Source organism: Cyrtonyx montezumae, unplaced genomic scaffold (assembly GCF_038088225.1).
Source record: "Cyrtonyx montezumae isolate F1298 unplaced genomic scaffold, pur_monq_1.0 scaffold_0, whole genome shotgun sequence".
Lineage (NCBI taxonomy): Eukaryota > Metazoa > Chordata > Aves > Galliformes > Odontophoridae > Cyrtonyx > Cyrtonyx montezumae.
Window position 1 is genome coordinate 46048308 of NW_027071824.1, and position 23958 is coordinate 46072265.

At 33.5% G+C, this 23958-nt stretch overlaps 1 protein-coding gene across 3 annotated transcripts in view; it reads left to right on the plus strand.

Annotated features, from left to right (window-relative positions):
* Positions 1 to 23958, plus strand: part of TRDN (triadin) — a 209831-nt gene that overhangs the window by 77085 nt on the left and 108788 nt on the right. For all 3 annotated transcript variants that reach the window (XM_065734365.1, XM_065734358.1, XM_065734367.1), the window contains exons 9-12: positions 1297 to 1356; positions 3461 to 3520; positions 3928 to 4122; positions 8618 to 8677. In XM_065734365.1, the coding sequence (XP_065590437.1) occupies positions 1297 to 1356; positions 3461 to 3520; positions 3928 to 4122; positions 8618 to 8677 (375 nt within the window). The remainder of the gene's footprint in view (positions 1 to 1296; positions 1357 to 3460; positions 3521 to 3927; positions 4123 to 8617; positions 8678 to 23958) is intronic.

Below are 23958 nucleotides of genomic sequence, written 5' to 3' on the forward strand. Positions count from 1 at the left end.
TATTTTTTTATTTTTCTTTGTCTGTTTTATTTAGGTTGGTTTCTTTGTGTGTGTGTGTGTGTGTGTGTGTGTGTGTGTGTGTTTGTGTGTGTGTGTGTGTGTGTATGGTTGGTTGGTTTTATTTTTAGAGAGAGAGAGGGAGAACATATTTTATACCCTGGATTAATCTCTGAGTATTTCCAGCATTCACAGTAAATATGGCTTCTAAGAGAGTATGGTCATCCAGGAAAAACCTCTAACATGAGAAGAGAAAATGTAAACAAATGTAATGAAGCTAGCTGTGTGAGGAATAAATAATCAAAGACATAAACAAGAAAAAATGTAGAAAAAAAACAACAAACACTTTAATTAGAATACTGTCTAGATCTGTTTCATAGACATTGAAATGACCAGAACTAATGTTTTAAGGGTTTATATGCATTAAATTGATATCTAACACTTTATCTTCAGCAGTTCTAACTGTCATTTGAAACATTATCACAAGTCTGGAAAATAAATGACAATGCTCATGCATACATTTCTGTGTTCTCAGTATAAACAAACTCATATGCCTGAGTCAAACAAGTAGCTGAATGTTTTCACACGTCTGGTCCTGGTAGGATATGTCAGTGAACAAGAAAGTGTATAAATATCAGTTCTGGGCACCTGTGAACAGGTTACTGTGAAACATAAACAAACAAAAAATTATGAAGTCAGAGCCCACAGTGACTACTGTACAACTCAGGTGTATTTTAAGTAGAAACCTTGTCACTTTAGTGTACTTTATTTCAATTTGTGAAGTGGAAATTAAAAGCAAACAAAAAGCCCCAAAGAGCATTAGTTAAAATGCCATTGCAATTAGATTTGTAATTAATTATAGTGTTCAATCATTTGTGGCTGGAAAAACTGTTAGTAATTATGTGGAGTTCAGAAAGTCTTTCTGAAAAAACAAACAAAAAACTAAGTAATAAACAAGAAAACTCAAAAATGAGAATGAAAAGAAGTAGACCATTACACAAAAAAAAATAAGTAAAACTACTAATAGCTTTTCTTGACTACTTTCTGTCTTTGCATTATAGTTGTTCTAGAAAGTCTGTTCTGCCCCAGCCAATGACAAACCTCAAAGTTGCTATGTGAATCTTTGACAATTCTGTGTTTTGATATCATCAGCAGACAGCAGCAGCAGCAGCTGATTCAGTCTTTCCAGTTAACCATGATGCCTCGGTGGTTCTTAATTCTCTTTTCTCCTTTTTCACAAACATTTGCAACATTTCTCTTTTTTTAATATCAGTTAACATTGTTGTTGCTTATTTCTAGCGATTCATAAAGAGAAATCTGAAAAGTCAGAAAAGCCTGAAAAAAAAGCACCTTTTAAAGGTAATACCAATTGCTATTGAATATTGTACAATTTTAGATTTTTATCACTTAATGTAGTTGGGAAAATGTGGAGATGAGTATGTAAAGTTTAAAACTGTTTTAGTCACCACAGTACATTTTGTGTGTGCCCTGACTTTTGCTTGAGTAGGTCTTAATCAGCCTCTAAGTGAAGTCTACAGTGCTTATTTCTTGTTTAGTTCTCTTGTTTAGATGCACAGAGGTATTTGGATTTGATCAGGTGGATTTAAAGATCCAATCAGCTTTCCCCGCACTCTCACTTCTGAGACTACTATTTATTATTGCTTGTTATTTGAACTCTTTTTGCTGTTAAGCTTTCTTCATTTTCTTATGGTTTTGTTGTTGTATTTAGATACCAGGTATTTCTATAATGAGGTTCGATTCTAGTCTCTGTCTCTTAATTTTAATCAGTTAAACCACACACACAAAAATACAATACAATGTATCTTAATATCAGCTTATTATGGCATTTATATTAATCTGATGATAATGGAACACATGAAATAACTTTCGTTAAAATTTTAATGTGTTCAGAGAATATAGATTCAAATGTTAAAACTTAAGGTGGCAGTGAAGAGAGAGAAAATGTAATGACATAAAGACTTGAAAGACTCCAAAAGATAACAGTAATCATCCAGTCTATTTTTAAAATAAATATTTGGAATATACTTCTACTGTTAGTACGTAACCTGAAAGTGTACTTTTTTTTTTTAATAAAATGAAACAACACAACAGTAATCTGGAGAAAATAAATGCCTAAGTGTCAGAGTAGTACTGAAAACCAAATAACTGAGAATCACTGACATACTCTGATTAAAGAACTACTCTTTTTATCCATTGGACTTTAGTTAGCTAACCAAATATTCACTCAGACATTTAATGTGTTTAATATTAGTCACAACTCTGGCTACTAGATGAAAAAATTTACAAACATTTTTCCTCTTCCTCCTTTGGCCAATTCTGTAGCTAGAGGGATTTGCTGCTGCACTATGAAATACAGGCATGCTTCCCTATCTTTAATAGTCTAATATGCAGTATAAATCCCTGTGAGTGGACTTACTGTACTGCTTTCTCTGCTTTTTAAGGTACATTTATGCTCACAACATGCTGGCCTATTCATTGCCAGGTTAATCTCTATCTTGTTTGGGGTTTCTTTTGAACAGGATTTCCTAGCAGCAGTGTTGGGCAGACATTTTAACCCCTTGGAAATGTGGATACTCAAGTCTAGGCCAACTTAAGGGAACATATATCCTAAAAAGTCTTGCAGATACTTCCCCACTTTTTCTATGCCCAGTAAAAAAATCTCAATCTCTGCTAAATATTCCAGAAAATTAAAGTTATATGAAATATATTTAAAGAGATCATTTAAGAAACAGTTACCTTAAAAAAAAAAGTAAAAGAAAGATAAATATCAGTCATAGGACATATAGGTAGGAATTCCAAGTTGGAATTCAGTCAGGGTGGTTGTTATCATTTGAAAAAAGGCTAATTAACTGTCAAGCCTATTTTGTATCCAGCAATGTGTCTGGATAGCAAGCATAAAAGGAAAGACTGAAATCACTTCATAAGGTTTTGACTGCCTTTCTGGGACCTCCTCTTGTGTAAATACATTTAGTTCCTTGTGCAGACATAAACATTTTCAGACTGAACACTGAGGTGAACACCAACCTTGTGTTTGTCTTCATAGCATGTCCAAGCTAAGAAACCCCTTTTTCTGTATGACTAGTGAGGCTAGCATAGTTACACTGATTACTGTTGACTTGAGCACAGGAAGAAGAAGCTTGTGTCTGCTCAGAGTTTATTCAGAGCAAGTTTATGTCATTTAGAATATACAATATAAACATTCTCTAAAAAATCTTCATTTCTGTGTGATTACATTGTCTTCTGATTAGGTGATTCTCAGAGGATATTTTGAAGCTTTTTACCCCTATGAACCTGAGAGAAAAGAAGTAAGAATTTTAGAGAAAAAATATATATAATGTGAGTCATTAAGATATGTGAAACTTTCAGGAATGCTGCTGTGTATTAGGAATAGTTTTCTCATTTGCTTATTTATTTCCTAATATACATCTGTACTCATTTCTAGTAATTCAGAAGCACAAACCTGAAAGACATGAAAGGACTGAAAAGAAACCTCCTCCAAAAGGTAAATATGTACTTATACTTTTTTTATTCCAGTTTGCTTCAAAATGAATAAGCTTTATTTAATTGCAGCAGTGAATAGAATGTATATGAAAAATCATTCTACATGACACTAAAATTTGAATGAATTAAAATCTCTTAAGAGCAATCAAAGATTAGTTCTATGCATAATCAATTTTAAAACCTGTTGAAATTTCAAAGGCTGAAATCCAAAGAATCGAAAACAAAAATGCTTGCATCTAGTATTTCTGTCTAAATCTGGCTTAGAGGAATTATAGATTTCATAAAATCTGAGCAATACGTTGATGATGAAAAATATTTATTAGTAACTGCACAACATAAGGTAAAATGTTTTTATTATGCTGGGGGAAAAGAATGACACAAAGTTTTTTGGTTTTTTTTTAACTGCAGAGGAGAAGAAAGTAAAGAGCACCAAAGTGGAAGCAAAAGTTAAAAAGGAAGTGAAGGATGGAAAAGGAGAAGCAAAGATGGCTGAGAAGGTCAAGCAGACAGAGACTAAAACAACAGAAGTTGGGTTAATAAAGGCCAAACCGAAATTTAAGGAGGAGAAAGCTCTTCAGACTCTAACTAAATCGGAAAAGAAAGGTAAACAATATGAGGAGGAAACAGATGAAGAGCTTAAAAAAGTAGTAGAAAGAAAGGAGAGAGAATGAAGTTAGAACTGGCAAGGACCAAAATTCACCCATGAAAAAGAGCAAAACAAATTCCAGCAGAATCTCAGGTTGCTAGATGGAAACTATCAAGAATAAAATAAGTTTAACTGAAATAATCAGAATATTCTTACTGTTTTTTCATGGCTAAAGATTCCTTTTCAGTTTGAATCCTCCTTTCAAGGAGGATTATTCACAAGGACCAATGTCTCCAGTAGGCTGGAGTCTTCATGGATTTGCTCAGTAGAATGCTATGTAATATATTGCAAGTAAATTTTCTTTGGAAAATACCAACTGCCCAAAAACATGTTGGAAATTCAGTTTATTTTCTGTATCTAAGTATGTCTTCATTAACAATTATAGAAATAGTAGAACATGAAGGAATGTGTAATCATTCATAATGCATCAGAGTATGTGAGACATTTCCATGTAGTATATGACATAGTTGTATGCCTGCCTGATGTAATTAGATATGATTGAGTTCTAAATTTCTCCTAAAGCGGAAAAAAAAATTACATTTCCTTGATGGAAAGAAGAATAAGTTATAAAACAAAGAATCAACATACATCAACACAATATTCTATAGCTATATGCTCCTTTTTCTTGGAGTCAGCCTGGGATGTTGCACTCCCAAGTTGTTATGAGTGTTCTGTTTTCTGATATCTTTCTGACTATTCCAGTGAATTAGATACAACTTTGTATTAATGAAGGCAGCAGGACCTGGCTTTCTGTGAGAACTGCCACTGCAGACTCAGGATTATTCTGACATCAGTAGAGTTAGCTCTGCATTGCATGGCACACCTATCTGATCATATAAACTGAAAAACACAGATAAATTATTATGGCTGAGCACAAAATAACTATCACTACACAGCTATCCCTGCCTGAATATCTGAACCTAATGAGACAGATCCTCTAAGAATGCCGTAGTCATCAGTTCTGGACACCTTATTTGTTGTCTAAATTATACATTTCTAGAAATATGAAAGGAGAGTTTTTGTGGCATAGACCCCTTTATAGCATGTATAGCATATTGAGACAGTATTTTTTTAACATTTATTTGTATTTTAATTTATTTTCATTTTCACTTGAAATATTGAAGCCTCTGAGGTATAAAATCAGAGAAACACCATTTATTCTGTTCTGATGAAGGGGAAAGTTCAGCAAATTGTTGAGTTCCTCTTGAGAGATGCAAACGTCTTTCAGATTTTATTTGCTGTGACAGAATTTTGGTGCACAGTAGGATCCATTTCTTACTTCTAGTTAAAGGACTCAAAAAACAACAGTTGTGCAGATGAGGCACTTTACTCCCTTGATAGAAAACACTTTTTAAGTGAGTTGGGGTCAAAGAGAGGAATAGATTAATTTGGGGTGTTTTGTTTTTTTTTCATTTAACTGATAAAAATTAGCAAAATGACTAGTTTTAACACCAAACTTTAACATATCACTTTGCAAGTCTGCTACAGATTGTGACCCCAGGGACTGTACACCGAACCATAGCAAGTGGAAGTGGAAATGAGCAGCTGGAGCATTGAAGGAAAGGAGTCTTTTAAACTGTCCTTATCACTGGAGATACACACATTCAGTGAATGCTACCTTTTTAACTTTCCACCACAAACTGATGCTATCCAACCAGATACTCTCAGAAGATTCAGATCTATATTTCAGACTCACTGTGAACCATGATGGTCATCATTTTTAATTTAAAATACTCAAGCCAGTGTTCCCTGATCCTAAAGTCCTTACTTTTCTAGCAATTTCTGGAACAATGTAAAGAGCACTGCAGTAATCACAGAGTTGTTATGATGCTTTCACTGTTATATCATTACTTAATAAAATTTAACTTAAAAATGGTAGTACATCTCCCAGTGTAAAACCCAGTGAGGTCAAGTGACAAAGAAATATCTATGACTTTTTTTTATTAATAAGAATTAAGTTCCAAACATTGAGATGAACTTTCAATCATCAGGTGAATATCTATATCACTGTGATAGACCTACAAGGTGAAATTATCATGTGAAATTCTCATCTGAGCAAAACAAAAACAAAAATGAATTTTTAGCCATGAAATGTTGTTTGGAAATTCGTACTCATTTAAAATTCCTTATGTTTCAGTCTTTGCCAGTTGGCAGTTTGGACTTTAATGGAATGTTACTCTGTACCTTATTATTTCAAATACAATAGAAATGTTATTTTTATTATTCAGTTAAGAATTCTTCCTTCATTTTTTTACAAATTCAATTTTTCAGGAGTTGAGTTACTAAAAAGATACTACAGTGAGAAGATACACATTATTCTTTTTAGGTGTAATCAAGACTATCACTTCTTTTATGTATTTATTCAGAAAAATGACTTGTTATGTTTATTACAGAAAATTCTATTTTAATATTGTCTATTTTAATCCTTGTTTGTATTCCTATCATTAAAAAACATATTATTTTAGTATCAAGGATACGGTGCAAGCTGCTAAGTCCCTCAGGCTATGTCTGTATCATAACTTAAATAGATTCAGCACAGTTTTGTGCTCTGTCCTGTGACAACCCATACAGCTTATGTCCCCTGACAGTTTAGTCCCATTGCCATTTAGCAGTCTCTTATACAATGCCTGGAAATAATCCAGAGGCTCTTCCAAAATTGGCAGCATGGATGAAGACAGACAGCTTCTTTTAGCAAAAAAGGGCTAAGGAAAATTCAGGTTTCTGGGCCTGATCTGTGCCCTGCCATTTGCTCTCAGGGCTGAACAATTAACCTTGGTTTATTTTTTTTTATTTATACAGACATAAACTGATAGACTGACTCATTGTGGCCCTATTTCCAAGCATGCTGAAGTCAGTGCAAGCACTTGGCTGACTTCAGAGGGGCTTACTGAAAATACAGAGTTGTACATACTTGTTTCTGCTTCTACATTTCCCCATCACCCACCACCTCACCATGACAGAAAATAAGCACATAAAGTTAGTATAGATATTGCAGCCAAAATGTTCAGATTCTTTCAGGATGGAATCCAAGACTGGAACTGACCAAAATGATAAATGTGAATGCCTAAATAGAAAACCAGAAACTATTATGGATAGTCATTAAAAGCCCTAAAAGCACTCATGGACTTGTGTATGTTCTGGCAAGTTTGGCCCAAGTTCTACAGTGCTGACTAGAAGTCTTTTACCCTTGACACTTCAGTAATAGGAAACAGCTGCATGGGCTCTAATGGACTATTAGAGACAATTGGTCAACTAATACTGATTGTCTAGTGAACTCTGTAAGAAAACAAACAATAAAATTTTATATTCTTAAGAATATGATTTTATATTTGCTTTTTTATTTTATTTTTTTTTACGTTTGAAACATTTCAAAATCCATATAAGTTTTGAAGTTGGCAAGGAGAAATCGTGGCATTATGGGTACATAGGAGAGAGATGCAACTGGAGATGGAGAGACGTAGCTTGTGTAACCTCGGAAGTATGGGGTAACAATCTGGGACAGACAGATTAATTTGCTCAGCCCCTTTACTCAGGGGCTGTTGTAAACCAACACAGCTAACCAGAGCTAGAATTTGGTCATCAACATTAACTCTGAAATATAATATCTCCTGTAGTCCATTGATACAACATGTGTTTTTCTGTCCAACTGAAGAGTCCAGTAATAATATTGAAATTAATTTGCACTCAGCTGTAATAGTTGTTCACCATTCTTAATCTTAGCAGCTTTGATTAAAGTTTTCATTCCTGCTTATATACAAAAGAATTCAATATACAAGCAACATTTCTGAATTCTGAGTTTCATGTAAATACAGAAACATATATTTCATAATTTCAAATTTTTACTATATATAACCAAATATAATATATGCATTATATATTTGTGTGTAAAGATATATATAATGACTAGTGTTTGGAAAATAATTGTGTAGTGAAATGATGAAATTCAGTTGAAAATCTCATTGCTGCAGAAGTGTAAGTACACAGATTTTTTTTATATTCCCATTTAATAAATTTACATACTGTTTATACTTTTAACACAATATTAACAAAATACTGTGATATAAAAGTTTTTTGAATTTCTCTATTTTCCAGTTGAGATGATAGAAAATGCGTTTGCAAGGATATGAAAGTCTTCGGGCCATACAGCAGTTTGCATCAAACAAGGCAGCACACTGCTGACCTGGTCCACACACTGCAGGCCAAAAAAAAAGAGTTAGTGTCTCTGAGGTAGCTCTTAAACACTTGACTGGGTGGCATATAGCTGAGCAATAAATTAACTCCTTCTGGAAGTGTATAGCAATCAAGTCGAGGGAAAGACAACAAGAAAACATCAAAAATAAGAATAACCCCCAAATGGATCTTTGCATTGACAAACTTTATCTTCACCATTAAATAGAAACAACATTTTAATTTGCTTTCTTCATTACTCTTTTTTCCTCTTTGCTCTGTTAGATCAATATGCATTCTGTCGCTATGTGATTGACATGTTTGCTCACGGGGATTTTTATCCAGGTACTTTCCTACATCATTGAACTTCTAATATTCTTCTGCATTCCTGAGAATTTCTGCTTTTGTATGCATTAAAAGTGTGATTTGTGTTGTCGAAAGGTCTCACAAGTTCAAAAAATATTGTGCAAATGGTTTTAATAAAGCATAAGATCTAATGGCTGTCTTATTAAAGCTTTTAATTTTCTGTCTACTATGCATGAATTAAAATTAAGGTTATGTAAAAAGTAGAGTCAAATGAAGGCTATAGAAATTGCTGAAATATTCAAATTTTCTTATTTGTTTGTTGTTTTTGGCTGAAATGCAAGAGGAAGGAGCTTATTGTTAATAGCTTTTTTTTTTTTGTTTTTTTTCCCTGCAAATAGTAAACCTTAACCCCAGAATGCTTCAAGTGAACTATTGTTGCTCTTAGTATACAGAATATCTCAGCTGAGCAATCACCTCTGTGCTTTATCTTCCCTCTTTCTACATCTCCATGCTTATTTTTTCTAACACATGAAGTCCTTAGGCAGAAAAGTAGCTAAAGCTACTAACTGTGACCGACTACTGTTTCAAAATGTTAGATCAATTCAGTTTCCCAGACCTTATTTGACACTGTTTCTTCTGAAATCATCATCCAGCACAACAGATGGGACAAAATCTTAGAAATGATAAGCAATGGTATTTATGAAGAATCAGGGATAAAATATGAATGTACATCCCGAGCATTACAAGCTTTGTTTTGTCATTATTTGAACAAGAGGGTCTCCATTGGTACTCATCTGAAATGTCTGTGTTTCCTTATCTCTGCTTTGTACCTTTGCTCTTCTCTTACCAGATGTATTCTGGTAAAGTCAAAGCTAGGATACCCTAAGGATGCAGCTGAGAAATAAGTCTCTCAAAATGGGGAGAGTGAGGACACAGTTATTTGTGGAAAGAAAATGAATAATGTTGGTATTTTAAAGAGAGAATGTTGATTTGTCATTTTTCAAAGAATGACATGTAGAGAGTCATGATTGCATTAAAAGAGAGAAAAATACTATATCACTTCTGGGTTTTTTAAAGGCAGTTAGTTTTAAATAGATGAACTGATCTTCATCTAGGCTCAGAGTGTGGGAAATATTAGCAAAACCTTCCAGAGACCTTCAGTTGTGTTTTAATTTATAAAATAACTCCCTGTACCAGATGTGATTCATCCAGTGTCTGGTTTTACGCAGCTGTATCATTAATAAAACACCACATGAAGAGTTCTGAGGAGCTCAAGATCTCTCTTGGAGTTCTCTTGATGTCTGCAAGTAGCTTTGACATGTTAGAGCCGTTTCTCCAGTCAGCTCCCTGGACTATTTATACTTTCCTAAAGCAGAGACAACCTGCTGTGAGCAGGGCATTTTGGAGAAGATAGCTTAGTACCTTTCCATACATAAGAAAATTGGATTGACCATGAAGGGAAGCATGAACATAGAGAGGAGTGTCTGCAGTGAGCTGAATTTCAGAAGATAAAATACACAACTGTCTGCTCTTTCTTCCCCATATATGCTGAGCACCACTTCACCATGTTGTGGCAGTGTGTTGAGAAATCACAAAATAAGCATAGCTGAACAAATATTCATTAGTCATCGGATGGTCAGTTACCTTTACAGGTAAACAAATAGAGAGACAGCTCAAGGCCCCAGAAAGCGGAAACAAATCATAGAGGTGCTTAAATCACGATTTCCAGGAAGATGGTAGCTCCTTAACTTAGGATGTCCAAAAGTCCAGCAGTGATTCCACCTGTGAAACAGATGCTTTTTGATTTGCTAAGTCATTTGTTAACATGAAAAGTTAGATGTTGTGAATGGTTACTATGGAAAAGCACAAATAATATTTGTGAAAGTTAAGATAAAAGTATTGCCTTCAAAACCAGATTTAGTCAACTTACAGTCTGTGAGAAACAATGCTGAAAAATTCAGACAACATTTTTGAGAAGCAAGATAAACGCCCGGTTCTGTGCTATTTACAGAAATAGCTGAATGCCACTGAACATTTGCTGTTTGCTACTGCTTTTCACATGTAATGTGCCCATTGCAAACTGGTCTTTTTGAACTGAATTATGATAACTCATTTTCTTGAATAGATAGATGTGGAGAAAACACCAAGTCCCATGAATTTCTCTAATAACCAATTACTTTACAATCTGATATCTTCCATTCTTCCTTCGTTTTATATGTGTAATGCTAAATTACATTGTCTAAAGAAAGAAATTTGTGGGCAATTTATTTAGGGAATTTTATTACAGTCAACCTGGCACCACAATACCTTAAAATCAGGAATCATGTATGTCAATCCCTATATTACTGTTTATGAAAGAGAGAAAAAAATAGAAAATTTCTTCACATAGGTGTACTGGCTTTTTTGTAAAATACATCCAATGTTTACACCAAATATGAATTTCTATTTTTGAGTTTAGTAAGATCTGTTTGTCATTCATTACACTCTTTGGGCACAATATATAGACAATCATAGCAATTCCATTCAGTATTTATTCTTTGATTGTAATTATAGAATATCTGTATTAGTAAAAAAAATTGTATTAATTATTGGCAATGTTAAATAATTCCACATTTATATAAATTTATACAGGATTTTAAAGCAGAGTATACTATTTAACACAATTCTATAAAGATCATGTAATTAAAAGTAACATCCATATACTTGCATATCCTGAATTACATACACTTTTCAAAATATATTATTAATATTAATTAAATTAATGTATTAATAATATCTTTTGATATACACTTGAACAGTGTATTGGACGTAAGTTAACGCTCTTGCTTTGCTTTTAAAAAGTGAGGCTGAAATTTTCTGCATTTACTCAGTGGTTTACATTGCTACTGTAGATGTAGATCTAAAAAATGAATGGAACATTCATTCCATTATTCCACTATACACAGTGGATCTATAAGACACTGTAGAAGGGTGAATTCTTTGTAAGCTGCTTCATGAAGTCTCTTCCGTGTTTCTCTGATCAGTATTTGTCCTTGACAGAGCATAGTTTCATGCAAATCCTCCTTTAATTCCTAATAATTATATAAATATAAATTATCTTAAATGATTTCTATTTTACATAGTGTAAATGAGAATCCAAGGTCCTCAAAACTTTAGAACATGTATCAGTGGAGTCTTACCCATTAGCACAGACAGGATTTACTAGACCAAAGTTCCAATATTTTAATATCTTGACTGCAACAGTGGCCTAGTCTGGACTCTTCTGAGAAATGTATATACCACAGTCTTGAGTTCTATTATATACAGGATAAAAATCAACTTTCTGATTTTATATGACCAAGTACAGAGCTTGAGAATATTTTATACTTTCTGTCTAGCATGCATGTGTGGCAATTTTTCAGGACTGTTGAACATTTTTTTCACCAAAGGACTGATTTTATGATCTTATTTGTCACTGGATAACAGTTATGCAGCCAAGTATGGACAGTACTGTCTGAGTATTAACAAAATGCTTTATTCAAATTGCCTTTTCTACCCTCAAATTCCTATGAATGAATTTGCATTTCTGTCAGGATTCTAGGTTTCACTTCGAAAGCTTTGAGACCTACATGGGAAGACTTCTTTTTAATAGATGTTGTGACATATTTGTTCTGTTTGATACTTCTAATCTTTTACTGAAACTGGTACTTCTGAGGCTCAAGACAACCTTTCTGATGTAAAAGGCCACTGAATTTCTTTTGTCTAGATTTATGGATAAAGTCATCTCCATGCATTTGATAATTTATTTAGTATTCTTAAATTTTGTTCTGAGTGATATTTCAGGTGTTATTATTAATATTTCTATACGTTATTTTTAGGAAAGAAGATTATATTTTAGCACAAACCTTTAATTTTATTTTTATAACTATTTTCTTGCCTTTTGAGAGTTTGAAATCTTCACTGACACAGATGGCATTTCAGTGTCAGTGTCTGGTCACTTCTTTAGCATATATTAGCTTCCCTAAATTAACTGGAGCCACTCTATCTTCTTCACCCTCTGCAGTACTCTATTCCTCTGCTTTCTATGCAATTTTACCACATGCTTTATCCAGAATAGTATAAGCTGTATTTCCTGCATTATTCTGTCAGATCAAGTTGTTTCTAATAATGTCTTTTCTTTGCAACAAAGAAACATGTATTTGTGTGACTCTCTTTTTGCATGCCCATCTCAGCATGTGATTGTGCATGTTGCATACTGCTGAATTAAGCAATAAGTGTTTGGTTATTTGATTATAATTTGGCAGCTTTGTTTCTTGCAGATATACTGTATATTTCTGGTTAGCTTTTTTCTTTATTTTAATTACTTCAAAGTTTATTTTAGAATCATAGAGTCATTTGAGTTGGATTGGACCCTTTAAGATCATCTAGTCCACTTTCCTTGCTCTGAATAGGAACACCTATAGCTAGATCACATTATTCAGAGCCCCATACACCATGACTTTGAATGTCGTCAAGCATGGGGTATCTACCACCCCTCTGGGCAACCTGTTCCAGTGTCTCACCACTTTTATCATAAAAAACTTCTTTATTTCCAGTCTAAATCTCTCCTCTTTTAGTTTGAAACCATTTTCCCTTGTCCTGTCACAGTAGCCTCTCTAGAGTCTGTCTCCTTCTTTCTTACAGCTCCCTTTAGATACCTGAAGGATTCGTTTACTTTACTTTACTAAATTCATTTTACTGTGTTTCAGTTTCTGTTAAAAAACTTGCATTTCACAATACCTTGTCCTCACTAATGGATGATCTTTGAAGTTGGCTCACTGAAAACAACAAGGACAAATCAGAAAGCACAGATATGACATTATAGACAGTTTAGAATATTTAAAATCTTTACACCGAAGTATTCAGCTACATTATGAGGGTTATAGCACTAAATGTCCATATCCAAAAATAGCTGTACTGCAATGGAATGTGACCATAACACTTCCTTTCATTAATCTACCCTCATAAGTTTACTGTGTATTTCTAGAGGCCAAACTAGACAGTCTTGCTAATCTTATGCTGTTGATTTTTTACAAAGGAGAATCTCATCAAGATTTCTGGCACATGAACTGTAAGAGTATATCTTATAATGTAAAAGTCACCTCCCCGTCTCATTAAAAATTAATCCAAGTCTCACCCAATGTGTTATATGTCAATGAGAAGTATATATATATATATACACACATACACATCTTATATACACACATATAAAATATAGATAGTTAACAAATTCAGGCAAATTGTGACCAGATTCTGTAAGGAATCCTGACAATAGCTTGGTCTCAGAAGGAAATGACAGATTGAATGACCTCTGTGTCTACAGTGTTCTTACATTTCTTGTTTCTTCTTTTCCATTGTTAAGATGTACTCAGTTGTAGGGCAGCAATTATTTATATTACATAAACATAGTAAGAGAAGTACAAGACAATGCCAGTGTGATACTTGCCATTTAATACCTAAAATGATTTGCTGAGATGCTGATATAAATGTACGTTGGTATTTTAAGGTCATGGAGTACTAATTTTGCTAACGTTGAATGTAAAAATGCCTACATTCTCTATGGGGGAAGGGGGCAGGGGAGGATATAAATACTTTTCTTCTTCTGTTCAGATAACAAAACTCTTTAAACATTGAACTATTTTTAAGTGTCACTCTTACTTGATGGAAGACCAGGATGTGTTGTGGATGTATGAATAATGTTTAACTTTTCACCTTGTTACACTGGATTTCTATGGGGGCAACTTTGTCATAAGTGCAGTTCCTCTCATAGTGTATTTGATGCAGGAAGAGCAATCATATTCAATAAGAAAATAACATGACATTTACTTCTTGTTCAGAGAAATACAGCAAGAGAAACTGCTGGCAGAGTTATAGTCTTTCAAATTTGCCAGAGAACACTAGAAAATCCATATATGTATAATAATTATTATTAACAATAATTATAATTATAAATATTATTTTTTGGCAGAGGTGGAGAGCTGTTTTCTGATGTGCTCTATTCAATATTACTCTTCCCTAGAGTTCAAAATAAGCAAAACATATATTTCCATTGGTAAAATTCTGAAAGGAGAGTTTGGAAGCTGTGAAAATTTTCCCACTTTACTTTTTAAACAGGGAAGGTACCTGACAACTTTCTCCCTCTGAAGGCAGTGCTGTACCCTAAAATTTATAGAGACCCATTTGTACTGATGTTTAGAGCTGGCAGTTAATTATTGATAATTGTTTATGAAAAAAAATGTTCATATGATCAAACTTGTCAGTATGTTTGTTTCTGCTGATGACATAAATGGAGATGATTCAAAGACAGAAGCATTTATTCCACTAGTGATTTCCTGGGACAGTTCCAAGTAGTCAGAAAAGAAAGAAGTAAAAAACTGAAACTATGTTTTAATTGTTGAAAAATGTCTAATTTATTAATGAGCAATTCTTGTAATAGTTTTAGCTGTCATTTAGTGTCTAAATACTGCTTCTTTACATTTTGATTCTTTTATACAAAGCTATGAGAGGATGTCTAATGGTGTCATTTCAATCTTGTTCTTCTCTGCAACACACTTCTCACCCCAATAGATGTGTCTATTTGGGTAAACTCTGGAATGACACTGATCTTCTAATGGAGACATTATCAGCACACAATCCTGCCACTGTCCCACAGTGGCAAAGCAGCTATCTATTACTGCCTGTTTATATCATCCCACTGTGAATCAGAGCCAGATGCTGGCACGCCAAGCTGCATCTGTCAACGCTCTTATGGCACTTTATTGCAACTTTGCAAAAAAGAATTTAAAATGACTTTCACTGTCTTGGAAGCATCTACCCAGGGAATACTTGGCATTCTGATTCTGTAGAGAGGAACTGATTCCTTTCTTTAATAGTTCAGTGCAAGTCACTTTGTTGAATCAGGTATGTGATATAATGTAAAGCCAAAATCTTTGATGGTTCAAGGCTAAATTATTGATTTTAGTGGAAAGAAACCAATTCAATATGGAAGATTATACTAACAAATTTTTACAGTATTATTGCATTTTTATTATTGTTCTTAGGATCATAGAATCCTTAGAACTGAAAGGGACTTTTAAAGGTCATCTTGTCTAACTCCTCTGCAATGAACAGGGATAGATCAGGTTGCCCATGGCCTGATTCAGCTTCTCCTTCAGAGTCTCCAGGGAGGGGACATAAGCCACATCTCTGGGCAAACATATGATAACTAGGGCACATTCTCTTATTGTGTATAGGTATTTCATATAATTCATTAATAGAATTTCAAATAAAAGGTCACATCAAAATTTTCTCTAAGAATATCCAAAAAATCTAAAATCAAAAGACTGAGACACTTCAGTTTTGTAAGTAAGTTACTCAGAAAATAATAAAGGAGAAAAAAAAAAAAGAAAAAGAAAATGGAAACCTAAAAAAACCCCAAAAACACAAACAAATATCAGCAACAAATATTGACAAAAATCAATATATGTTCAAATAAAGAGCATATATGTTTGTTTCATGGATGTTTTAATGGCTCCAAATTTGGGAAAAAACACAATTGAAAGAAAGGCTCATATTCAGCCATAGACTGAGTATCTTTTAAAAATCAGTATATTGAAAATAACATAATGATTACTTATATTGTATTTTTTTGCTGATGGTATCTATATTTGAAACATACATTGAATTAGTTATTTTAGGGATTACAAATGATTTCATCATGAGAGCTGAGATCACATTATAACAAGATTGGTAGCAAAGTCTGTTACTAAAATCAGTGGCAAATACCTCTGACAAACTCCAGTGAGTAGTGTTCAAACCACGTCTTGACAGATTATTCTTCTAAGAGTGATGGAAGTTTCCTTCTCTTTTTTTCACTATGTCTTTCAATACACCATTATGTGACAGAATTGACAGAGTAAATAGTATATAAAGTTCAAAAGACATTAAATGCATGCACAAAACATTAAACATAAATAATATATTTTTATATTTTTCTGTTAGGCTTGACAACAGAATCCTTTCATTCTGTGTGATCTTCATTTATTCATAGATGGTGGGGAAACATTGTGTTAACTTGGCTGCAGTTATTCTGTGGGGGTAAAAAACATGCATGGCTCATTATTTTAGTCCTGAAAGACTTCGGTGGCATTTAGTTATCATACTTAAGTACAATTGCAAAATGAAATGTTTGTAATTCACTGCACCTCACTTACATATCCAAAAGTTAACTGTCAAATTCTTACCTTTAGATGTCTTTATAGCCAATGGTATGAAATGGTGGCCTCCAGAGAACAATTTAATCCTAAAAGATATGCCTAAGATAGAAAAGATGAATCACCCTTTGAAGGTACAATTTCTCTCCATTGACTATAAATGGATCCCTCGGGTGACTTATCTAGATTTAACTGCCTAAAAGTTAACTTTAAAAAGTCTAAAGCTGGTTGAAAAAGAGCCTGAAAACATTCAAGAAGTATGCTAAAAATACTCAAGCTATGATTTTGTTCAAATAAAGACATAAAATGACATGTTTTCATATAAGATATCAAATGGCATTATTAGAAGCAGCTGTTGATTCACCCAAGAAATCATCAATGTTACTCTAAAAAGTATGAAAAGTTGAAGAAAATGCAATAGCATTTTGGAAATGAGAGAAGGGGAAAAGGAAAAAAAAATAGAGAGAAATAATTTCTTGGAAGTATATAGAGACCACTCACTTTCTGATCATGCCAAACAAAAGCAGCTTAAATATCCTTGTCACAAAAAAATAAAATAAAATAAAATAAAATAAAATAAAATAAAATAAAATAAAATAAAATAAAATAATAAAATAAATAAAATAAAATAAAATAAAATAAAATAAAATAAAATAAAATAAAATAAAATAAAATAAAATAAAATAAAATAAAATAATAGCTACAACATTTATTGTTTCCACTTTAATTGAATTTAGGCCATTTGGAATTTTACACTTTTTTTGCTTAGAACATTTCTTTATTTCAGAAAATTTTAATTATATGAGATTGTATGCATGTCAAGTCAGTCAAGTGAGTATGCATAGTAAGTCGTCAGTTTCCCAACATTCAAAATGAAGGCATGAAGCACAAGGACTGGTCTCAGTAATGTTTTTTTGAAAACACTTTTGTGGGAAAAGGAAAAAGGAGCAGAAGAACCATACTTTAGCAGAATGAGTTTGGATACAGTGATGATTATCTCCAGTGTTAGAGTTTGTCTGTTCCAGAGTTTCTCACCATCCTTCCTACTGTTTACAGAAAAGCAGAAGCTTCACTGGTAATTGTTTCAGCCTGAAATATTTCAAGCCACATATATTGTTGTGCTGTAGAAATACCGTTTGATGACGTGTTATATTAAAACTAAAATTGTCACGTTTTAAGGGATGTAAATTTTAGCCTCATATTTCATAAATTCTGTATTATCAATATGATAGCTTAATGATAACAAAGTGTCAAACCTTGAAAGGTATTATGTACTTAATGCCTACCTTATACTTAGTTTTCATTTATTTCAGTGGGAGTGAGAAACAGGAGTTAGCAGCCAACACCTCTGCAAATTTGGGCCTTAATCCTGATATTTGATCTAACAGAATCTCTCAGCTCCTTTCACCATAGCTGCAAATTGCATTATTGAAATACTAACTGCAGAAAAATACTTATAGATTCACTCTCTTTGGTGATGGTCAGGTAGCAGTCATTAACCTTTTCTTCCTTTCATTCTGGAAAAAGACTCAGTTAGAGAGGTGCAAAACTTGTTTTTGCTCATAGCTATTTAAATTCTTTTGGATTTCCAGTGATTTCTATACTGACAGTATCAACAAGTATCTCTGATTATAGCGAGAGAGTATAGTATCTGTAAGTTGACCTAGTTAACATCATGCTGCCACTGTGTAACAAGACAATATATTCTTTCTTGAAGACAACATAAAGTTTTTGCAGTCCTGAAGTAACGTCCACTTAGCTTTTCTGACTTCAGGACCAAGTGTATTTGAACTAATTACAGTTGCAATGGCAGCATGAACAGATAAACCAGATACAAATAATTCACAAACTGCTTGGTAAGTCTACTATCTTTTACCATAACAGTATCAGTCCCTTTCATTCTGTTTAATTGTTAGTAAAAAATGTTTAATTTCACTGTTTTCTCTGTTTTGATTATTTTCCTCTGGATACTTCATATTGCAAACAGCATTAAGCTGTACCAACTCCAGATATTCATGTTAATTATAATAGGGATCTCTGGACATGATACCAATTTATTAAAGGCTATTTTAGGGAAAGAGGGAAAAGCTGGATATGTCTCTTTATTTTATAAATCAGCTTGTACAGTCCTTATGCATTCCAGTATGCAACAATAGTACTGCATTTTTTCTGTAGAATAATTAATCATTTTTACTATGCATGAACTCATTTTTTTTTGAGATTTTGCTTTATATATTCCTAAACGTAATATGTAAGATTATCTTTACCCACTAAATGCAGGTGATAAGTAGCAGGAGGAATTAGAGACAGCGGAGGGAGCTGAGTATCATGTGATGATGACATAGTGCAGAAGAAAACTCATATGAAATCATATTAATAAACTGCCCACTCATTAACTCTTGGCCATGCTGCATAAAATTTGCTACACAACTTACAGCTGAAGTACGGTGCAATTACTGGTGTCATAAGGAAGTGGGGAGCTAGAACACGATAAATCTAATGTTTCTATTCAATTTTCTCATTTTAATGTTAGGCTGTGTCGTTTAATGTGTAGAGAAAAAAAGTAAGTTAAAATTTCATTCCTTAAAAATTTCAGTCTTTTGAACAAAAAAATGTGAACAGCTTTCACAAGATACAGATAGAGTGAAAGAGAGAATTTGGAGCCTCAGTGTGTAAAAATCTCAGGAAAAGAATTCTCAACAGATAAATTGTTGTAAGTAAACTTAACTGCATATCTCTATGGTGTCACTTAGATATGTTGCATAAATTTCTGATTGGAGCCAGTAAAGCTGGTTGTAGGTTAAAACAGTGAATATCACTCCCATAGCACTACCCTTGTCTCTCATGCTTTCATCACTTTTATTTTCCTCATGCACAATTGTGAGAGATAAAAACCCAGAAGAAAAAAATCCCAAGCAAAGTCACATATGTGATTTTGTTAGCTGCATGAAGATGTACTGACTGATATTCACACAAGCTCTGGGAAAATGAGCCAAAGGAAATTTTTGCTCATTCAGTTATTAAAACAAGTAGGACAAGAGAAGCATTTTCTCTTCAGAAACTTCATTAACAATAGACATGATTTGCGCATTCATATGTACACATGTGCTCATATATGCACAAATATCTAATATATTGTATAGATATAAATGTGTAATTACAGATAGGATCAAGGATGAACTAAAATACCTGCATATTAAAAATAGAAGATGCTGCTGCTATTTAGTTGGCTCCTTGAGAAAGGAAATTTAATCTTTCACCTTACTATATTCTAAAAAGCATTTAGATTATCAGTTTGCAACCGTCCTTCCTGCACCTTTACTGTTAACCTATCAGTCCTTGCTTTTAGCTTAATAAGTGGCTGACCTCCTAAGGCTGTTAGGTTACTTTTAATAAGCTAGGATTTGTTATCTGTGCGTTGAGGGAGGAGTACCTCTCAGTAACGTGCTTCATGCACAAGTTAGACACTAAGTTGAGTTCCAATGCTATCTGCACTATTTAAAACCCAAGTGGAACATATAGTTTTAAAATTTTCTTATGCATCTTAATAATGGCTGGCAAATTGCCAGAATATGATACAAAGTATGAAAATTTGAAGCTACTAGTGATCCTAGATATACAGTAGAAACATGTTTCCTTAGTTGATATCAACCCCATGCAAAAAGAGATTTTCACTGCATATTGAGTAATTATCCATTTATAAAGGACCATAACCTGAGTGTAATAGAAAGACTAAAATACTTACCATCTACCAGGACAGACTTTCCTGAAAATTTCCTTTTATTATACATTAATTATATCATAACTGTTAAAAATTAAGTGCCATAAGGTCCATTAAGATTCTATTTAAACTATTTTTTTCCAATTTGACAATATTTTGTTATCACTTCTAATTTAGGTAACTAAATTAAACTCAATTACCACTACTGTCTGGCTTTATTCCATTTGGCTTATGAGAATGGAGCCTGTCCCTTACTATCTTCCAAACTGAGCAAATGAATTACTTGAGATGGTGCTACTTGGTACAGATCAAAATTGTCAGATATCATTCAAAAAATGTTGCATGCTATGTGTATATTTGTTCCAGAGCCCAGAAGCATTTCCAGGCACCGTTTATTTTACTGGTTTAAAGAAAACCATCATGTTATCAGAAGTGTTCTTTTCTCAGAAAGATTGCCTTTTTAGAGTACCTGCATTTCAGTTTCTTCCTTTCTTCCTTCCCCAAAGAGAGTACTGGCATTATTCAGAACAGTTACACAGTCTCTTGATCCTCAGCTATTATATCACAATGGAAATGATTTGCTCATAATTTTCATGCACATATAATAAGTGGCAATAACCTTCCTCAGAACAGTGAAAGCCTAACTTGTTAAGAGTAATGACTAACAACAAGGGAGGCTCAACGATAACTTCAAGTAACTTTCACGTCAAAACTGGAAACCCAGACAGAACAGCAGGATTCCATTAAGATTTCAAACCTCTGAAAGCATATTTGGCAATCTTATCTCATTCTTCTAGTCCATTTCTTTATCTGGGCTTCATGAAACATTTGATCTGAATCTATGTTTCATAATAAATGATTCTGCAAAGAGCCCATTTATCTGATTTTTTTTGTATTTCTACTATCATTAAGGAAAAACATCACATCAGGGCAAATGAAGATTTATTTGAAGATATTTTTTCTCCCCTGTTTGAGACATACTGCCAAAGCATTGGTACTGTTGGCTTGTAGGATCCCTGATGTTCAGATAACCAGATCTTTGATATGAGGAAGATGTAAGTGGAACTGATTGAGCAGGTCCAGAGGAGGGCAACAAAAATGATCAGAGGGCTAGAGCACTTCTTCTATGAGGAAAGGCTGAGGGAGCTGGGGTTGTTTGGTCTGGAGAAATCTTCAGGGAAACCTCATTGCAGCCCTTGAGAACTTAAAGGGAGCTAACAAACAGGAGGAAGACGAACTTTCTACACACGCATGTGGCTTTAGAACAAGTGGGAATGTTTTTAAACTAAAAGAGTGAGATTTAATTTAAATATTAGAAATAATTTTTTTACTCAGAGTGGTGAGGCACTGAAAACAACTGCCCAGAGAAGCTGTGCATGCCCCATTCCTGAAGATGCTCGAGGCCTGGTTATATGAAGCCCTGGACAACTTGATCTAGAGAGTGGCAACAAGGAAATCTTTTACATCTCTTTCAACCCAAGCCATTCTATGATTCTACTATACGGGGAAGCTTACAGTCATCATATTGCTTTCCAAAGTGGTATCATTTCTTCTTGTATCCAATTGTGGTATTCCACCCTTAACAATGTTCTTAGTTGATTTAGAATATTAATAATCTTAGAAATATCTTCTGCAAATAATCTTAGAAATATCTTCTGCAATTACATTACCATTTAATTTAGAAAATTAAATTTATAGACTTTACCAGTTAAGGTAAAGTCAGAGAAATTGAACTAGACAGATCAGATAAGAAAAAAACCCCACATGTTTTGTTGTTATGAGAGATCAATATATCCTCAATTCTTGGACATGACATTTTTTACACAGGCAGAAAGATGCTTGCTAGAATGAGAAAAGTAAGGTAATTAAAGTTTGTCTTGTATTCCTTATCATGTAATGTAAAGTCTAAAATATTCATCACATCTCTAGTGATTTAATAAATATTAGTGACAGAAGTTTCACAGATCCTGAGGACTGTAGCAGTTTCAATGAGGTTTTCATTTTAGTAGCTAGTGTCTTACAGCTCCTAATTATCTTTGCAGAATGTTTTTTTTTTTCCTTTCAGGCAATAAAGGAAGATTCTCATGTCTTAACATGATACTTTTTCTCTTGGTGAGTGCAAACCAATGAGCTTTAAGTCAAAACATTTCACTCTTTGTCAGCTGTATATGTTCTCAGATACCTATCTACAATATCATATATGGAGGTGTCTGTAGCACAGCTGCATTAACAGGTTGGGCATAGAAATTCATACACTTGTGTTTGCAACTTCAAGCCCTCTGGGGAATCAAACCCTAATAAATAATTGTCAAATTGTGGAAAAATAAAGACCACATGTGAAATGGGGAGCAAACAAACATGCAGTCTGTAAATGCTGGAAATATGATGTGGCTGCATTTCTTAAGCAGAGAGGTAATTGTATGTCCAGTAATAATAGTATTCTGTGTAATGACTTCTTGTAATTCATGAATCAGATTGATCATCTTTAAACATATCCTGCCTTCCTCTTATTTACATCATAGATATGCCCAACTGGCTACTGCTGGAGTCAAGATAGCAAGCACAATTAATCCAAATGGTCGGATCTACTGAGGCCAATTCTTTATTTTTAATTTATGAATTCTCCACAGTGCAGAAAGCCACATATGCTTTATAACTTACAGAGGAATAAAAAAGGAAGAGAAAGGAAATGTGACTTAGCGTAACCACTTTAACATATTTCATCAAAAGAAAGGATGAAATATTTATTCAGCTACTGTCCTTTGCATTCCCATCAAAGTGAATAGAGATACATTTAATAACACATGGAAACATTAAAGAGGTTTTTTATCAGAGTGGATGGGAACCTGCTCAGAACAAACACTCTAGCCTAAGGGAAAGTTTTTGATCTGTGAATCTTAAGATTTTGGCGCTTAAAACACTCTCATATTAGATCATGTGATCAATTTGCATGAAATAAATGATTTGCTTAAAACTTGTAAAACTGTAAAATAGAACTTGACAAGTCATTAGCAATAAGTGGTATCGCACAGGCATTATACTAACTAGCACTGGTATGATCATTAGAAAACTGCTGCTGCAGCAAAGAACAGGAAAATAATGGCACCATTCCTACACTTTGACCTAAAGGTGTTAGGTCAGTACTCCACACAGCGGAGACCACATTGAAACTCAAATTATTGGCTACCTTTCTTTATTACTTACCTACTCATCATTTCGAGGCACTGTACTTTTTTTTTTTTTTAATACAAAGCAATTGGTGTAAATTGTAGATTTTTTTCCATCCAGTATAGTGATCTAGTATAAATACAAACAAACAGAAAATAAAAACAAATATCAAAAAAGAGTCCAAACCTTTAATCAAAACTAGCAGAAATAATATTCGCTCA